Source organism: Galleria mellonella, unplaced genomic scaffold (genome assembly GCF_026898425.1).
Source record: "Galleria mellonella isolate WM207_F2 unplaced genomic scaffold, CSIRO_AGI_GalMel_v1 utg90, whole genome shotgun sequence".
NCBI lineage: Eukaryota > Metazoa > Arthropoda > Insecta > Lepidoptera > Pyralidae > Galleria > Galleria mellonella.
This window is the reverse complement of record NW_026442172.1, coordinates 1,194,472-1,211,980: the sequence shown is the minus strand read 5'-3', so window position 1 is coordinate 1,211,980 and position 17,509 is coordinate 1,194,472. Positions and strand designations below refer to the sequence as shown.

Sequence of the window (17,509 nt, the reverse complement as noted above, 5' to 3'; positions counted from 1 at the left end):
CATTTAATCATTTTCAACTATAATTATAACCAAGTCTAAGTGTTCACTACTTGATCTGGCTATTCTAATATGAATATTGAACAATAATATTTATAAATATTATCCACCAATCGAAAACATATCTACTATTTAACAAATAATAGAAATAACGAAATTATTGTAATCTCTGTATGTATAAAGCAATTTCTCCACATGATAACTATACGAATAATCACTTTATTGCAGACGTATATATGTAATTTCCGTTTGATTAATGGACGTACCATAGACAACGATACAGTACAGACCCCCCCAGTACAAAATAATGTTACTACTACTTTTCAGTACCAATATAAAAAAAAATTTGAAACGTATAAATTCTAGCATATTATATTTCTCTCTTGCATTAACAAAAATGCATTAACAAATACAGATTAAGATTTTGATCCATAAAAAACAGCTATAATAAAATAATTATGAAAAACGGTTGGAAATTAATGAAGATATCACAATAAATATAATAATAATAAATATATAGATATAAAAAAATAGAGGCAACTAACTTGATAAAAAATACTTAATAATAAAAAAAAATCATAATTAATTTATTTTACTTATAAGTTTGTATAGAATGATTAATTACAATGATTAACGCCAAAAAGTTTTGGTTTATCAAAGAATCTACACGTTAATAGTTCTATGAAGAGATTAAACTTTTACGACCACGAATGGTTTCAGTTTAGTATGGAACTTTCTACACTCCCCCACAAGTTTTCTCATACTAGGCGAAAGTGCAGTCACCTTTCAGACTTTCTCGGAACTATCGTGTTACCTAGACAGTGATTTCATAAAATCATAGACATTTACTTGCCTTTTTCTCCCAAATAATTAAAACCTAGTTTTTAAAAATATTAATCTTGTAATTACTCTCATTCTGACTCAATAAAAACATACATAAGTAATATTAAATTGCATTATTATCATGTAATGTTATTGCCAATAAGAGAAAAACTATTAATTATCAATGAGACAATAAATATGAAATGTTATAATTCGTTTTAAATATAAACCATGCTAACGTGAGTAAAATATAACTTAACTGCTTGCATAATGTACATATTTTCATGCAAATGAGACAGGTACTTATATGATGATAACGATATTTTCCATGACCCAGACGACATACAGCACTACAGCCCGCCGGCGAGCAGACTAGTCTAGTCTAAACGTACTGAATTGACACAAAGGGAACTTTAAAAAGCTTATGATTAAAGTTTCGAACATTTATGATATTTTTATTAATAATACATTGTACTTAATGTTTGTAAAAATTACTATACCTTGTGAAAAAGTAAAATTTACTAAAACCGTTAAATAAATATACAATGTCACAAAATAAACAGGAAGAAATGAGTGCTGAAAATGATAGTAATGAACTAACGGATGAACCTAAAGGTATGTAGTAATTTACTGATAAAAACAATATTTATTTACTTTACTATAAATGTCCCGATATTTACTTCATTGTAAGTAAAATAAGTTTGTTTATGATCTAAAAGTTTTATTTCGCGAAATAGTAAGAGTACATGGCGTGACTACTGCGAATTTGATATAGAAGTAATATCACTCTCAAGTCTACGTTTACGACTACCAAATTTCCATATTTCGTACGAGTACCCCGCTGACGTCATCAATCACCTGGTAAAGCTCGATAGAAGCATCACACAATCGTCTTTCAATAACTGTGAATGTATTAAGCCTTTTCGCCAGTTCATTTTGGGGCGCCGGGCGGCCCGCCAGTTTAACGGTACACTGCCAAACGATATCCTAAACAATTTTGTAGTCATGGTGACAACAAAGTTAGCATCACAAACGCTAGATAGAACGATACAAGCGGACTAAATTATGCAGGAAATTAAATACGAATGCCATATAGAAAATAGCTCTAAAATGTTATGGTGGAAACAACTAGAAAGCGTTCAAGAAAACGTTATAATGATTGAAAGGGAAGAAGAAAGGAAAAGGGAATTCATCGACAATACAACAGTAACATTGACACTGCCCACTATAGATCCGGTGTTACATGATAATTTACTGATAGCTAATTTAGAACATGTAAAGACATTGCAGGCTTCTTTGTTTCCAATATATAATAGAGGTAAAATTGAATATTTTTTTTCATTGTATTTTCCATAAATAGACATTGTCCTTGAAGAAACGAATACTTTAATAGGTGTAAACAATTACAGTTTCATATGTTACGACGACTAATACCAAGAATGGATTCGTATCGATATATATCGATATATAAGGTACCAACCAACAAACTTCGCGTGCTTGTCAATAATCTTTAATTCAAGGTTTCCAAAAACGAAATTGTATTTCTGAAGTTTCCTACACAAGTAGGTCAATGTAAGATCATTCAAAAACAATAATTTAATTCTTCACTCTAAAAAATTTACTTCCATCGAGAAAAAAATATAATGAGACAACCACGGAAGTAAACCGTGTTGATAACAAATTATATCAAAATCGGTTCGGAATTAACAAAGGTATCACGTAATGTCCACATAAAAAGCATACACAAATTAATCTACGCATAATAATACTACCATTTATAAAAAAAAATAATTCTTTAATACAGGAACATTCATATCAAACTTTCTTCAAAACAACATCAAAACTAATCAACTCGAAATTAATACGGATGTTAGAACATTTCGAACTACTGCGAAACTCAGAGAACCACGAGACTTATTTGCGCTACCAAAAGAACTTGATTGTCCGCAACAAGCACCACGTTGGCCATCTGAATGTCAAGTATGTAGTAGATAATTATTTTAAACTTCATGATCATCATTTTTACCGTTAATTGTTTACTGCTGAATACAAGCCTGCTCCTAGATCACCATAAGAAAGTGTCCTGAATTAACAGCATCCACTGTCTTCCCACAAGACATTGAAAGATGTTGATCCATCTAATAGTCACTAAAAGGTCACCACTCAAAAACCCACCTTTTCCATTGAATGTCGGTTCTTTGGGCTATATAGCTAATGAATCACCAATTAAGCTAGGCCAGTGACAACGTGTCTATCGGCAGATATGTTATCACTATAATGGAATTGAAGGCAGTTTAAGTCATACAACACAGTATGTCTATTAGTTTGTTACATTTTTAAGGTTAAATTACCGAATAAATTTCCAGAAAATTAATAATATGACATTAAGAGACAATTTACGTACTCGTACGTAAAAAATAATGGATATTTTTAAATATCTACATTAAACTTGCATAAGGTGGTTGAAGAAAGAATACAACATACAATATGGAGTCCTGCAACACCAGAGGCCTACTACACACCGACTGGGAAGGAGTTGAGACCTCAACCAGTAGGTGAAGATGCGGGAACGGTCATCTTTCAATATTATCCGATGAGCGCTGTGAATTATGTGAGTTAACACAAAATATAATCTATTACACATAATAGATAAGTGATGTCATTTTAAAGTTAATATTTAGATATTTTTTAGTTCAGTCGTTCCACTGTGGGCGGTTCTCGGCTGTATTTGTCGGCATGTGCGACTGCTAGTGGAGACGATGAATTAAGATTTGAATCTCGATTTGAGAGTGGTAACCTAGCAAAAGCAATACGCATCACATCAGAGTATTACGAACTACATCTTCGAACAGACCTTTATACCAATAGACACATGCAGTGGTTTTACTTCAAGGTTACTAATACAAAAAAACAAATGATGTATCGGTAAATACTTTAACAATAAACATAACTTATAAATTATTTTATAAAAAATCAATAGTAATACTAACACACTTTTCAGATTCTCAATAGTAAATTTATCAAAAGCAGAAAGTTTATATAATGAAGGCATGAGACCTTTATTATATTCAACAAAAGATGCACAATTACATTCGATTGGCTGGAGACGATGTGGTGATAATATTGCATATTACAAAAATGATTCCACGTAAGATATTATTTACATAATCAATACACTATAAGTACGTACGTATACACAAACAATTAATAAAATATATATTACAGATCGGAAGAGGAAGAACAATTTCCCAGCTATACATTAACTTTTAACATAGAATTTCCCCATACTGATGATGCGGTATATATTGCTCATTGTTATCCATATACATACTCAGATTTACAAGAATACCTTTCAAGGCTTCAAGCACACCCAATCAAATCAACTTATTCAAAACTACGACTACTCTGCAGAACATTAGCCGGTAATAATGTTTATTACTTAACCATCACCGCTCCCCCGAGCACAAATGAGTTGGAACAGAAGGTGAATCTAATCTTTATAATTTACTTAATTTTACTTATAATAAAATTTATTTATACTAAATTCTTTTTACAATATATTACGTTAATTATTTAGAAAAAGAAAGCTGTCATAATAACGGCAAGAGTACACCCAGGAGAAACTCCGTCATCATGGATGATGAAAGGATTTATGGATTATTTAACCGGGGATTCCAATCAAGCCCGCGAATTGCGAGAGAAATTTATATTTAAATTGGTGCCTATGTTAAACCCGGATGGTGTAAGTGGTGAACTAGATATTATTCATATAATACATAATGTACATTTAACATTAAATGTTTCCGCTTTTACTACAGGTAATTGTAGGCAACAATCGTTGCTCATTGACCGGAAAGGACCTAAATAGACAGTATCGAACAGTCATAAGAGAAACTTATCCTTCTGTATGGCATACTAAAGTGATGATTAGAAGGTAAACGGCGAAGATTGTGTTAATACATTGTCACACTGTATTATTATTATTATTTTAATAATAATAACATTAAAAACTAAAATTAGTGTCTAATTAGATTACAGGAAGAATGTGGGGTTGCAATGTACATAGATTTACACGCACACTCTCGAAAACACAATGTTTTTATTTACGGGTGTGAAAGCCGTAGAAATTCTGACAAAAGATTACAAGAACAAGTTTTTCCATTGATGTTGCATAAAAATGCAGCAGACAAGGTATTTAATGTTAATGATAAGAAAAAAATAAATTAATAACGTGTTATAAATTCTGAAACAGAAGTGTATTTTTTTTTTTTGCAGTTTTCATTTGAAAATTGTAAATTTCGAATACAACGCAGTAAAGAAGGTACTGGTCGAGTGGTAGTTTGGATGTTGGGGGTAGCAAATAGTTACACGATGGAAGCTTCTTTTGGTGGGTCTGAATTAGGAAGTAGGATGTCAACACATTTCTCAGTTCAAGATTATGAAAGTTTGGGACGAACGTTTTGTGAAACATTATTAGATTTCTATGACGAAGACCCTAGCAAAGAAAGACTGCGAACAAAAATTGTGACACGGCTTCTAAAAGAGGGGTCAAATGCAGATGAGCCTACAAACATTGATCTTTCAGACTATTCGAGGTTAGCATGCTTCCAATAAAATTATTTCCAATTTATATTAATATATAATAAATATTAAATTTATTGCTTTATATTACAGTGATGAGGGAGATACTTCTAGCAGTAGTTCTGAAGCGGGAACTTGTAAAGAAATGATAACGCAACCAGCACCACCTCCTTCACCAATGTTTCCAGATATAAATAGGAATATAACAGAAGCAAGTTTTTTATTTTATTAAATCCTCCAAATACTCAGAATAATTACTATAGTTTTCCTACCTTCCTTTCAGAAACCAAGAAAACAGCGCCCCAAATTGGAAAAAATGAAAAGAATTGAAAAAAAGAAAACAAAGCGTGAGACTTTACAGGTATACGAATTATTTCTGAAGTTTAATTATCTATAAATTTTACATGTAGCAGTAACATGGATCGATACAAGTACATAGGAAAAATGTACTAGTATTTTTATATTACGCAATACCTTTACTAATTTTTAACATAGTTTAATATTTTTTTTGCAGTATTCCTGTATTAATTATGTCAGAAAATAAGTCAGGTTACACTCCTCATAAACTTATTTTTGTATTATCATCACAATATATAGATAATTAAACAATTTTTAAAATATTTTTAATAATATTTTTAATGTAATCAAATAATTCCGTAAATATAATTCAAGGTATCGAGAGCAACAATAGATCTGACATCAGATGCAATGACAGATGCTTCATCTGATGAATCATATGAAGAGAGTCTTAGTCCGGTTAGGAGAGTTCATAAGTTCCTACATTCTTCTACAAAATCAAAGCCGCGAAGAAAGAAAAAGATGCCTCCAGAACTTAAAATAATACCAGCACCGGTAACATTCCTATTATAAGTTGAGAAATAAAATTAATGTGTATCTGATATATTTTATAAGATGATAATTTTTTTAAGATTATGTCTGACAGGATGTTTGGCACGAAGTGTAACCTAATGTTTTATTGGAAAAATGACTTATCTCACAGTCAGGAATTATTTTTCACGTCCGTTTGTTCATAGAGCACACACAATGCTTTTATAATTTTCCACCTAGTATTTTGGTAATTACTAAACAGATTCGAGTTAATTTTTTTCTTGAAAGGTAAAGAAATTCAATAGTTGAAGGCATAATCAGAGAGGATAAATGTTACTTATTATGAAATTATTATTATTTTATTGCCACAGACAAGCGACTCGCCATACCACTCCGACCGTGAGAAGAAAATTCAGAAGTGTGGCAGACCTCGAAGCGTTTCAATGTTTAATGAATCAATTGAAAAATCGAAATTGAACCCAGCTTCATGGCACCAATTTCGATGTTTACCGCCTCCAAAGTAAGATTAAATTTTAAATATAATTAATTAATCACATGAAAATTTACAGAAATACTATAAGTATTACCTTGTTACACTACTGTGTTTTGCTTTGAAAGTTTACATATACTAGTGAAATTACGGTGACATAACACCATAATCCTCAGGAATGGCAATGCATAAACATCACAGTGCATTGTCTGGTGTCTATTATAAACGTCAATGTGCACAGGTGATGATTACCACCTACCATCACGTGAACCTTCTAACACGTTTTATAAATAAATTATTTTGTCCAAAAAAAAACACTAACTTCAATTGTGGCAAAATCGGATTTTATAAACTAAATTCCTTAACAGATTTTGATAAAATTTCTATGAAACCAATCTGAAAGTATATCCTTTTAAATAAAAAAAAAATGTCAAATCGATTTATAAATAATAAAATTCTAAGGTAACAAACATAAAAAATACAACCGAATTAAGAACCTCCTCCATTTTTAAGTCAGCTGAAAATTATACCAAAACCTAGCTATATCTGTGACGGCATTCGCCCGACAGACTTAATTAAATGACATAAAAATGAACCTCCATACCAGATATCAGATGTATGCCAAATTTTGACGGCCAATATTAATATCATTTCATGTAAGAAGCAGGTATGAAATTAATCATGAGAAAGGAAATTTAGACGGTTTTACAAATTACGTTCGTGTTTTGAGGATAACTTCAAAATAAGTAAGGATAACTCGTATTTTTTTTTATTTATTATTTTTAAATAAAACTATTGTATTAGATAGTTATGTATTATTTTGTTGTGTTGTGTTAAAGATGCCTCTCAGATATTAAGAACAAAAATACACAAACACAACCATCAGAGCTTCAAGTGAAATTAAGCTCACTTAAAAGAAATGTTTGGACTGGAGTGCATGGAGAGGACAAAGGACCATTATCTTGGGGCATATCCAGTTTTGCTATGAACTCATATTTTACAGATAGTGAAGCCTTATTAAGGTAAGCTCGAACTAGTAGTTAACACTTTGTTTTGGAATGTTTGGATGAATAAAATTTTATTTCAATTTCGAAAGAATAGATTTAACATTACTGTAAATTTGTAATGTATAAAGAGGATTATAAAATTAAAACATTATTAAACAGGTCGTGTTCTAAAAAATTAGAAGAACTAGAAGGAGAAAGAAAAAAATGTGCAGATGAAAAGAAAAAAAAGAAGACTAAAAGCAAAAAAATCAGTGTAAAAGTTACCAATTCTGGAGAAGATATATTAGAACCCACAAATAAATTGCCAAAATCCTGTAAGAAAAAAGGAAAGTAAGTATATATTTATTATTTCTAAGTATTAGGTATTTCTCTAAGAAAGTAATAAACAAAGTAAAGCTGACTAAAGAAGTAAAGCTGCCCAGCAAAGATTGTTGTACCTCTACCCCCACCTGTAGAGTCCATTTTTTCTTAATAAGATAAAAACTGTACTATCTTAAAAACTAAACTGTACAAAAACTTAAATAAAAGTCTATTGTATAATTTCAAAAATTAGCATGTATGATAATCATGACATGTGATTTTTACATTGAGACTGAGAATATACTTAAAAAATTTCATCAACAATGTTGTAGAAGTATTATTTTTTTATACACAATAACATCATACTGTGGTAAAAAATGTATACATTTTGCTCTTATATATTATCATTGATAAAATATATACATTTTATCAATGATAATGAAATTGGTTAAATAGTGCAATGCTCCACCATATTATGTTATGCCCTCCTATATATGAAATTATAAATATTATAAAAGCAGCTAATATTGTAGGTATTTTTTATTAGTACTAGTATATACTTAGGAATGGATTATTATGTTATTATCATTGAACTTTTTAATTCTTCTGCAATTTTATTTTCAGGTTAAAACATGCAAAATCTGAATGTTCACCATATGTCAGTAACACTAGCTTTACTGACATACCTCGAAATACACAGCAGTCAGTACAAAAATCAATCGTTAATGAAAATAAACAAGCAAAAACTAGATTTAGAAAAAGTGCCTATGTAACAACTGCCATACAAACCAAAAAATCAAGCAATAAGAATAACATTACAATAGCATCAGATCATTCTGATTCAGATGACTCATGTCAGTCCACAAAAAAAGTAATAAAGAAATCCAAAGACAACAAACCAAAGTTGAAAAAATCTATATCAGAAAATAAATCAAAAAATTAACCTGTCTTTTAATTCCTTATATGAAGAAAACGACAAAGATTACATTAATACATTATCACACTGTATAATTATTATTATTATTATCACATAAAACAAAATGTATAATTAAATTGCTTCATGAAATTGTTTATTTATAATACATAGTTTCAATTATTTTAATTAAATAAAAAGATATTATAATTTGCTACCCCTAATGAAAGAATATGTTTTCAGATTTTCTCTCCAATGTTTGTATATTACAAAAGACAGGGTGGTATGGTTTTAATGATTAGCCTGTTATGTTTATGGGTGAATAAATAAAACGAAAATTACTAGCAAACTGGTTGATAGTTCTAATTTAATATACCCAATTCCTTTTTTGGTTTTTTAGCAAAAATAGTTCTTAATAACAAATGAGAACATATTGAACAAAAAATTACAAAGAGAATCAATTATTATGTTCTTAATTGTAATTATGTGACAGTTTATAATTTAAAAGTATCAATAACCACACAAAAAATTTTATACACTTACATGTAATATCTAGAAATAGAATAAAAGACAAATATTTACATAATAGTGTCTATTATTATACTCATAACTTCTTTTTTATACCAATGAGGTGGCAAACAAGCATATGTTCAACCTGATGATAAACAGTCTCCATGGCCTATGAACAGCTGCAATTAGTAATATTAGTCACTGGAAAATATTAGACCTTACCACCCTAGGTACCTTGATAATATAAGGATATAAAGTAACTACTACATTCCTCCACTCCTCAACCCTTCAATCTAGACCCAACACTGGAAGCGTTGAGGTGATGGAAAGAAGGCAAAATGGATAAAGCTCCACTTTGGCCTCCACATTAAACCTATATTACTTATTTTATATCTGAATCTTTGTTTTCTATATTAAATAAATTATTCAGAGCAATTGGTAGAATTTAACCAAGTTATAAAATGGCCAACCACAAATTTCTTTAGTTTATGCACTACAATTTTTTATTGTTATTTTTCTGTTTATTTTCTATTTTTATTAGTATAAAATATTGCATATATACAAATGCAAAAATTTAAAATAAACTGTTACCATATCAGATATTTACTTTACTACATAAGTATTATCATTCATTTTGCCTTTTCATTCTGTTTTTGCTCTCCTGTATAATTGGCTAAATGATGCTTAATACATTCTGCCAGTCCAGTTTTGTTATGATATCACATTACAAATCTAAAACATTTAACTGTGATAAAAAAGTTTCAAACATTACCAACTCCATATTGATTTGTTGTTGAATTCGTAAAAATCAAATTCAAATAGAATAAATAATAATAGTAACTCTTTATTGCGCACTAAAATAAAAGAATACCTTAAAAGTGTTTTATGTACTGCTGAAACTAGTATCTTTTACTTAGTGAGTAACTATAAGATTTTTATTACACAAAACTCCATATAATTATTTATAACTAGTAGTACAAGAAACTTAAATGAAAAGAGAGTACAAAATTAAAAATCTAATTTTAGGAAATTTGTTTTTGATGGCAGCAGCTTAACTACACACTTTTTAACATAAATGACTCACTCAAAATTATGAACACACACAATTAGTCACAAAAGTGATAGTAAGAGGATAGGCACAGGGTAAAATTCAAATAGCATTGGAAGTTTCATTTAGTTAACTAAATGAAACTTCCAATGCTATTTGAATTGTTCATGTTATATAAGAAGACAGATAAACTTATAAAAACAAAATTACATATCATTTAATATTATTACTGCTTAAAAAGTTACACAAAGCTTCAGGAATAAGTACAATGTATATTAAACTACTTGTATAAAACATAAATACCTTTTTTATGATCCAAACAATATTTTATGTGGTCAATCTTAAATGATATCGATTTCCGTGGTTTCTTACAAATTACACTAGAATAACTTATAGGTTCTATCTGCAATAAATAGGTAAACTTCGATTACTTAAATTTACTGTCGCTGTGATATTTCATATTGTTTGTGTATAGTTATTACAGTCAAGGTGCACATTTAATTAGAGACATTGGATTATTTGCAATAGAATTATAATATCTTATCACTGGTTCAATCCAAACAAATAGACAGAGTTTAAAGTTTATTTAAACTTTTTGACAATTTTATATTTGATATAACAGTCATTAAATTGAAGATACTACTGTCACTGTCACGGTAATTTGGCTGACCATCAAATAGACATTGTCAGATGATTGACTAAAAAAAATTTGGAAGGAAACTGCAAATACTATTCTTAATCTATGAGAAATAGAATAAGACATAAAGGGCGCTTCACACTAACTTTAAGACTTTCCGTATATATTTCACGCCTTATAATCGAAAATTCCTTATTTTACCTACGTAAAACCGCGGAACTCAAACTAGCTAGCATTACATTAGTAGAAGAATAAGAGATTGTTAGTAATGGAGCCATTGCTAACAATATACTCTATCAGGTCGCCCTCCAAGCGATCCTCCTAATAACCATTATGAATAATTTCCTATAAATTCGTCACGATGAACCAGGTGACCTGACTTCATCCCTACTTATCATCATTCACTAATACCCCACTAGTGCATATTAATGACAGGGTTAACACTCATTATCACCCATTATAAAAAAGCACCACATTATGTTGTTTTTCGACATACAGTTTCGACAACATAACTTCCATACATCAAATTGCCTACATTTTACTACTCCCAGTCGCACTACTAGGAAGATCAGATATAACATCAACATAATATTACTAAGCTCTAGGATGAACTACCTAATGAAATATTATCTTAAAAACGTCAATAATTGCACTTTTTTATATGATGCGCCACACTCAACGGACGATCGTATTACTTGCATTGATTTGATACAAGTAGGCATTCATAAGATCACCACGAACGAAGATCATATTCCAATAACACATCAATATTTTTTTTTAATGGATGATAATGGAATGATTACATCGTCTGCGCTAACGGTATACGCTGGTGGGACACAAGCGAGGGATAATAGGTGAAAATAAAAAGACAGGTCAGTTAGTCCGTCGTCTACACACCGATGTTACTACCTACATGTTATTCAATATACGTACTTCCTAAGGCTAGTTTAACACCTCTATATCTATTTAATTCGTCTATGGACACAAGCATCAGTATTTGGTTTTTAGGCATAAAAGCTTTGACATATTTTAACTAGACTTACAACTGTTGTTTCACCGCATAAATGGGTGCACAAACAAGGTGGTAGTTAAAATAGCGTAAATACATAATAAGAAAATAATATAATCGTCTACAAACATCTTTAATATATTAGCATTCATTGGTAAGCCAACTAGTTTGCGTTAAATTAGAAGAACTAGAACAAAATGAATTTAGGACAGGCGTGTTAGCTGAAAATGCAAGAATTCTCAGTTCCCCGGATTCAGAAAATTGCAAAGCATTACTTATTCTTGCTCCAGAAGATGAGGACCCAGGAACTTGAGGTTCACCGGTAATAGGATTAAATATTCCGCATCGAGTTTTAGCCAAAATACACGACGTTACATTTGTAAAAAAACGGACGTTATCATTATCTAACATAATATTTACCCCCGTTCTTGCTTCTCTTGTACATTGAATAATCTGCAATACAAAAAATGATTATTATTATTTTTCTCACAAGTAATGAATGTGTTCTGGCTTTTATCAATGTTCATATAAATACGGCGAACATGGATGCATGGTCATAACAATCATGCTTCTCGTTGAAATGCTACAGATAAATTTATGACTAAATTTTATTACGAATTTAGACCAATTTAATATAAAATTAATGTAAATAATTATATTATCAGTCACAAAATTTTTGTCTATGAAAGGAAAATCAATAAAATGGACCAATTGTTCTTATGGAATACAACTGTAAAAATACCGTCCAGTTTAGTTTAACAGACAAAATTATTAAAAATTATAGTTTTGGCATCTATTGGTATTATTAAGAATCCTCAGATTTTTTTTCTTAAATATCGCCCATGTACAAACATCATCCAGCTACAATTTTATTTATTTAATACTTTATTGCACCATAAACATAATAATATACAATGACAATTAGAAAATTCAAGTGTGAAAAAGTTTAGTAGTATAAAGTACAGTAGCAATTTTATTATATTAAATAATAAAAAAAAAGATGTTATAAATACCAAATTCATCGAATTGATCCTTCGTAGACAACGCACAAAGTCGCAATATCCCATAAAACATCCAGATGGTTGGACATTCAGTGCTGAGGTCGATAAAGCCTAATAAAAACGTTACCATTTTAGTTATTTGTTACTTTTAACAACACAGGATTAAAATTATACTGGTGTATAGATTATTAATATAGACCGTTAAACCATTTTGTAACTTACCACTAGAGCTGTGGCACAACTAGCATATGAAGTGTCTTCAAAATATTGTGTTGCACAGGCACCTAATGCTGTTAATTCTTGAGGTCCCTAAATAAATAAAATTTTGTAATTATAAGGTAAAATCAAAATAAAATCAAAGCTGCCAAACGAACACTGTAGTAATTTTTAAGGAATCCCATGCTATATTAGATATTTATGATAAACCTCGGCAGAAAATCTAAAATATGTTATACCTACCTATTTATAGCTTAAAAATATAGTAAAGATAGATACAAAAATCAAAGACATACTCTTTGCGATAAATTCTAGACTTAATAAGATCAACAACACAAAATTTATTTACCTCAGGCATTGAAGTAACCGAAGCGAAGCAGTTAACGCAAGCATCTCTTATTGTAATATTAGTAGGCTGTGCTGTACTACATACAATGTTAAGTAGATTTTGCAACTTTTGTCTGTAATTAAAATTTAACTTAAAAAATGTTGGTTATTTTATTAGACTCCCGCAAAATTCTTGTTCGGTAAAATGTTTAAAAAATGTTTTTAAAAATAAACTTTCAAGCATGTACCTATCTTGCTATACGACCTTCAAACTACATTCTCAAATAAAATGCTGGATACCGTCAGTTCATCGGGTAACTACTTAACAAGACTAATCAAATATAAAAACTAGGTGACACTGTGTTATAGCCTCACATTACTACAGTTGATATTCGAGATTTATTTAAAAATATAAAAGTGGAATTCTCCTACAGATATGAACAACAGAATGAACATCACATAATACACTATGATATCTATAGTGTTTTTATACCTCTGCACCCTGACGTTTCGATATTTCAATAGCTTGATCATTAAAAAAAAACATATATGTACCTGGGTTTAAACGAAAGATAGATAAAAGTGAGTTCAATTTTAAAACAAAGAATATTTAAAATTGACTAGTCTGTATGTAGAAGAATAGGAAAATTTTAGTCAGTCATTATATGTATGCATTTGCAAATTACTATAAAACAAAGTATTAAAGTACAATATATACATGCATTAACACAGTATAAAAATTACAAATAAAAACTTACCCATTAGACGGACAAAGTGCTGCAATCTTTTGATTTTTCCACTGTAATATTTTATTTTTAATATCGCCAAAATCAAAAACACCATTTGAAGCAGCCCCAACCTATGAAACAAATTCACTGGATATTTACTGTTTTTTTAAATATTTAAGTAATATTAAAACGAATCATTTAAATTCCAGACCTCGGTAAAATTTAACAAATTTTGATTCTTCCATTGGGATATAGTATTTTGCACTTGATTTAAGTCTAAAAAAGTTCCATTAATTTTTCCATATAATGCCTGTAACCGCGAATTAAATAATGGTAATAATATAAATATAGCAGACACAATATTAAGAAGCAAATCTCATTTTAAGACTTACTATTAAGGATATTAAAAATCCATAGTGGATATCGTATTTTAGCATTTTGTTATTAATCCAAAGTAATCAGATTCTATGACGTTTTACATGTTCAGCTATCAACAATATTATGAAAAAAAAAACTTTTTACACCCACTTCACTAGTTAACAAAAGGTAGTGGGACATACAAAACTAAACAATTTTATGTATATAATATATTGAAGCATTTCGTAAACAAATATAGGTGATTATATCACGCATTGTATTACTCCCTTTCGTGTTCATAGACTGTGAAACTGTAAAAGTGCGCACCAAAAAGTAGAGTATCGATACCAGGATCATGTTATCATTGAACATAAATAAATAAACATGACATTAATAATTCGTTTTCATTCATACTGGCGTATGCAGGTATGTAGAAACTGTTACATGTTTATGCTGTCTGCTATGACCAAATCGTTATAGTAAAACACTGTAATAACTATGGTTCCATTTCCTGAGGTCTATGGTGTTATGCCTCCGTATCTTGTAACCCTTCAAAATGAATCACAGCTAAAGAAAAATAACTATTTTACGTCAAAAATATAAATAAAATAAATCAATCTCGGAGTTGACCTTTTATTGCTATTTAATTTTTTATGAATTTTATTTATAATAGTTGTATCTCTAATTCTTCTAACATTCAAATATGTTTACAAACTTTTACAATTATAATATTAGTAGATAGATTGATTTACGAAAGTTGATTTTAGGAAATAATTACAGAGTTTTTAATATTAGATATCCGATCAGATAGTTGCCGGATATTCGTTTCAGCTCTAATATATTGAAGGTAGGCGTATTGAGAGGGAGGTACTTTTAAATTTAAATGGCATTAGTCTCTAAGAACAAATTAGTCTACAACAGTATTTCACAACCTTGCAGAGGTCGTATTTCTTTTTAAAGGGGATCGCAGTCTGTTGAAAAATTATAAGGCCTTGACAGATTTTTTTACCGTAGCTTAAACAATTAATTCGAGTTATCACCATTTTGTTAAGATAGTGATGTAGTGGTTGGGATGTGGTAGTAGTGGATAAAAGAAAAGGACTAGGTACTAATTACTATTTTATGTTATTAAACTTATAAATAAACTATCAATTAAAATATTATTAAAATTGAATACTGACGGGGTTACATGACCTTTTACTTAACTTTTTGAGATTTTCGTGAGTCGCGATATTAAAATATTAATTAATAAATAATGAATATACAAAACACCTTTAACCGCTTTATCAATAATGAGCATAATTTTGTACAAAGATCCTATTCACGTTTAGGTGCCAATATTAAATATTAACAAATAATTTAAACAGTGCCAAATGTTTGTATAAATATTCTTTATGGAAAACAATACTAGTACAGCGACAATAAAAAAAAAAAGATTTTTAATCATTCTATCTTCGTCTCATTAAAACATTTATATATTTTGTTGTGTTCTGGTTTCCTTTCAAAATGTATAAAAGTATACAAATGATGAATGATAAGAAAATAAACGTAGCCATTAAATTAATATAATTAATTCACATCTCATCCAGAATAACTTAAAGTATAAAGACAAAGATATTTAACCAATGTGTGTTAGTGATGATTTATGGAAACAAAACATAGTCCTATACAATTGCCTGTATGCAAAAGCTTCAAATTACTTAATGAGCTATGGAAAGGGCTATGCTCGAAGTTTCTTTACGTAGTAAAATCCAAAATGAGAATATTCGCAAAAGAACCAAAGTTACCGACATAACCCGAAGAATAAGTAAGCTGAAACGTAATGAGCTGGTCACATAGCTCAAAGAATGGACAACCGATGAAGAAGAAAGGTTCTTGAGTGGCGAGCCCATATGGGCAAATGCAGTATATACATAATATCAGAAGAAACATTTTTTTCAATTTCTGCCTTGAAGTGCAAAAGTGCAATTGTCCTCTAGTACGAGAACATACATTTCATCCAGTTTTGGAGATTGATAGCTGTGTATAGATAGATTAATAGATGATGTGTTTAAATCTCTCAAAGAAAATTCCATATCTAAATATAAATTTTATAAAAGCGATTATGAAAAATTTTATAAAGCATTATTTAAAAAAGATTGAAATTGTATTTTGAATAATATCACAGTTGAAGAGTCTACTCAAATTTTTTATAATATAATCTATAAAAATATAAAGGAAAATATTCCTATATGTAATAAAATTAATACTCAATATCTGATATGGTATAATAAACTGCTGATACACATTTTGAAGGATAAAGCAAAGCCTCACAACAAAGGTTCCAAAATCAAAATAGAAAATTACAGACCTATATCCATTCTAAATGGTTTTAATAAGATCGCTGAAAAATTGTGTATACTGTAATCTATCCCACAGTAAGTCACAACATCACTGATAAGCAACACAGTTTTCTTAGGTTTAGATCTATCACAACTAACTTAGCTATTTTCTCATCCTATGTTTTGAAAAATATGGAAAGTGGAGGATAAGTGGTATACACTAACTTTGAGAAGGCGTTTGATCGCGTACACCATAGTATACTTATACAAAAATTGAATAAGTTGGATATACATAATGATCTTCTTCATTGGATACTTTCCTATCTCTCTAATAGATATCAAGCAATTGTATTAGGAGGTTTTAGATCTGATTTTGTTGATGCCCCTTCTGGTGTTCCTCAGGGATCACATCTGGGA

General features: G+C 29.7%; 3 protein-coding genes across 6 annotated transcripts in view; 1 reads left to right on the top strand and 2 right to left on the bottom strand.

The window, feature by feature from the left end:
- Window positions 1-11,061, bottom strand: part of LOC113523539 (glutamine-dependent NAD(+) synthetase) — a 29,663-nt gene extending 18,602 nt beyond the window's left edge. Inside the window, exon 1 of one of the 3 annotated variants that reach the window (XM_052902362.1) lies at window positions 10,800-11,061. The gene's annotated coding sequence lies outside the window, so the exon portion shown is untranslated. Of the gene's footprint in view, window positions 1-10,319; window positions 10,488-10,799 lie in introns of those variants that run through there. The other 2 variants (XM_052902365.1, XM_052902364.1) reach the window with 2 other exon arrangements.
- Window positions 1,233-9,287, top strand: LOC113523540 (cytosolic carboxypeptidase Nna1-like). 2 transcript variants are annotated; one of them, XM_031907541.2, is made up of 17 exons: window positions 1,233-1,434; window positions 2,624-2,799; window positions 3,278-3,430; window positions 3,512-3,744; window positions 3,821-3,967; window positions 4,045-4,303; window positions 4,397-4,561; window positions 4,638-4,753; window positions 4,851-5,010; window positions 5,095-5,414; window positions 5,494-5,611; window positions 5,684-5,761; window positions 6,073-6,252; window positions 6,600-6,748; window positions 7,558-7,740; window positions 7,885-8,055; window positions 8,650-9,287. In XM_031907541.2, exons 1-17 carry the CDS (start codon window positions 1,365-1,367, stop codon window positions 8,966-8,968), a joined length of 2,997 nt encoding a protein of 998 aa, XP_031763401.2. In that variant the 5' UTR covers window positions 1,233-1,364; the 3' UTR covers window positions 8,969-9,287. The 2 variants fall into 2 exon arrangements, with proteins under 2 accessions (XP_031763401.2, XP_052758321.1); XM_052902361.1 differs by lacking the exons at window positions 1,233-1,434; window positions 2,624-2,799 and having other exon boundaries at window positions 3,114-3,430; window positions 3,501-3,744.
- Window positions 11,062-11,197: 136 nt separating the features above from the next.
- LOC113523543 (uncharacterized) lies at window positions 11,198-15,051 on the bottom strand. Its single transcript, XM_026909529.3, has 7 exons — window positions 14,807-15,051; window positions 14,626-14,724; window positions 14,445-14,545; window positions 13,709-13,820; window positions 13,366-13,452; window positions 13,156-13,254; window positions 11,198-12,595 (listed from the first exon to the last, which is right to left on the bottom strand). The coding sequence occupies exons 1-7, from the start codon at window positions 14,849-14,851 to the stop codon at window positions 12,284-12,286; spliced, it is 855 nt and encodes a 284-aa protein (XP_026765330.2). The 5' UTR covers window positions 14,852-15,051; the 3' UTR covers window positions 11,198-12,283.
- Window positions 15,052-17,509: the final 2,458 nt, after the last annotated feature.

Coding starts and splice junctions, on each gene's coding strand:
- LOC113523540 (XM_031907541.2), top strand. CDS start 1,365: ATGTCACAAAATAAACAGGAAGAAATGAGTGCTGAAAATGATAGTAAT. Junction 1,435..2,623: donor ACTAACGGATGAACCTAAAG/GTATGTAGTAAT, acceptor TCTTTAATACAG/GAACATTCATATCAAACTTT. Junction 4,304..4,396: donor CAAATGAGTTGGAACAGAAG/GTGAATCTAATC, acceptor TTAATTATTTAG/AAAAAGAAAGCTGTCATAAT.
- LOC113523543 (XM_026909529.3), bottom strand. CDS start 14,851: ATGCTAAAATACGATATCCACTATGGATTTTTAATATCCTTAATA. Junction 13,453..13,708: donor CGGTTACTTCAATGCCTGAG/GTAAATAAATTT, acceptor TTATTTATTTAG/GGACCTCAAGAATTAACAGC. Junction 13,255..13,365: donor GTTGTGCCACAGCTCTAGTG/GTAAGTTACAAA, acceptor CGTTTTTATTAG/GCTTTATCGACCTCAGCACT.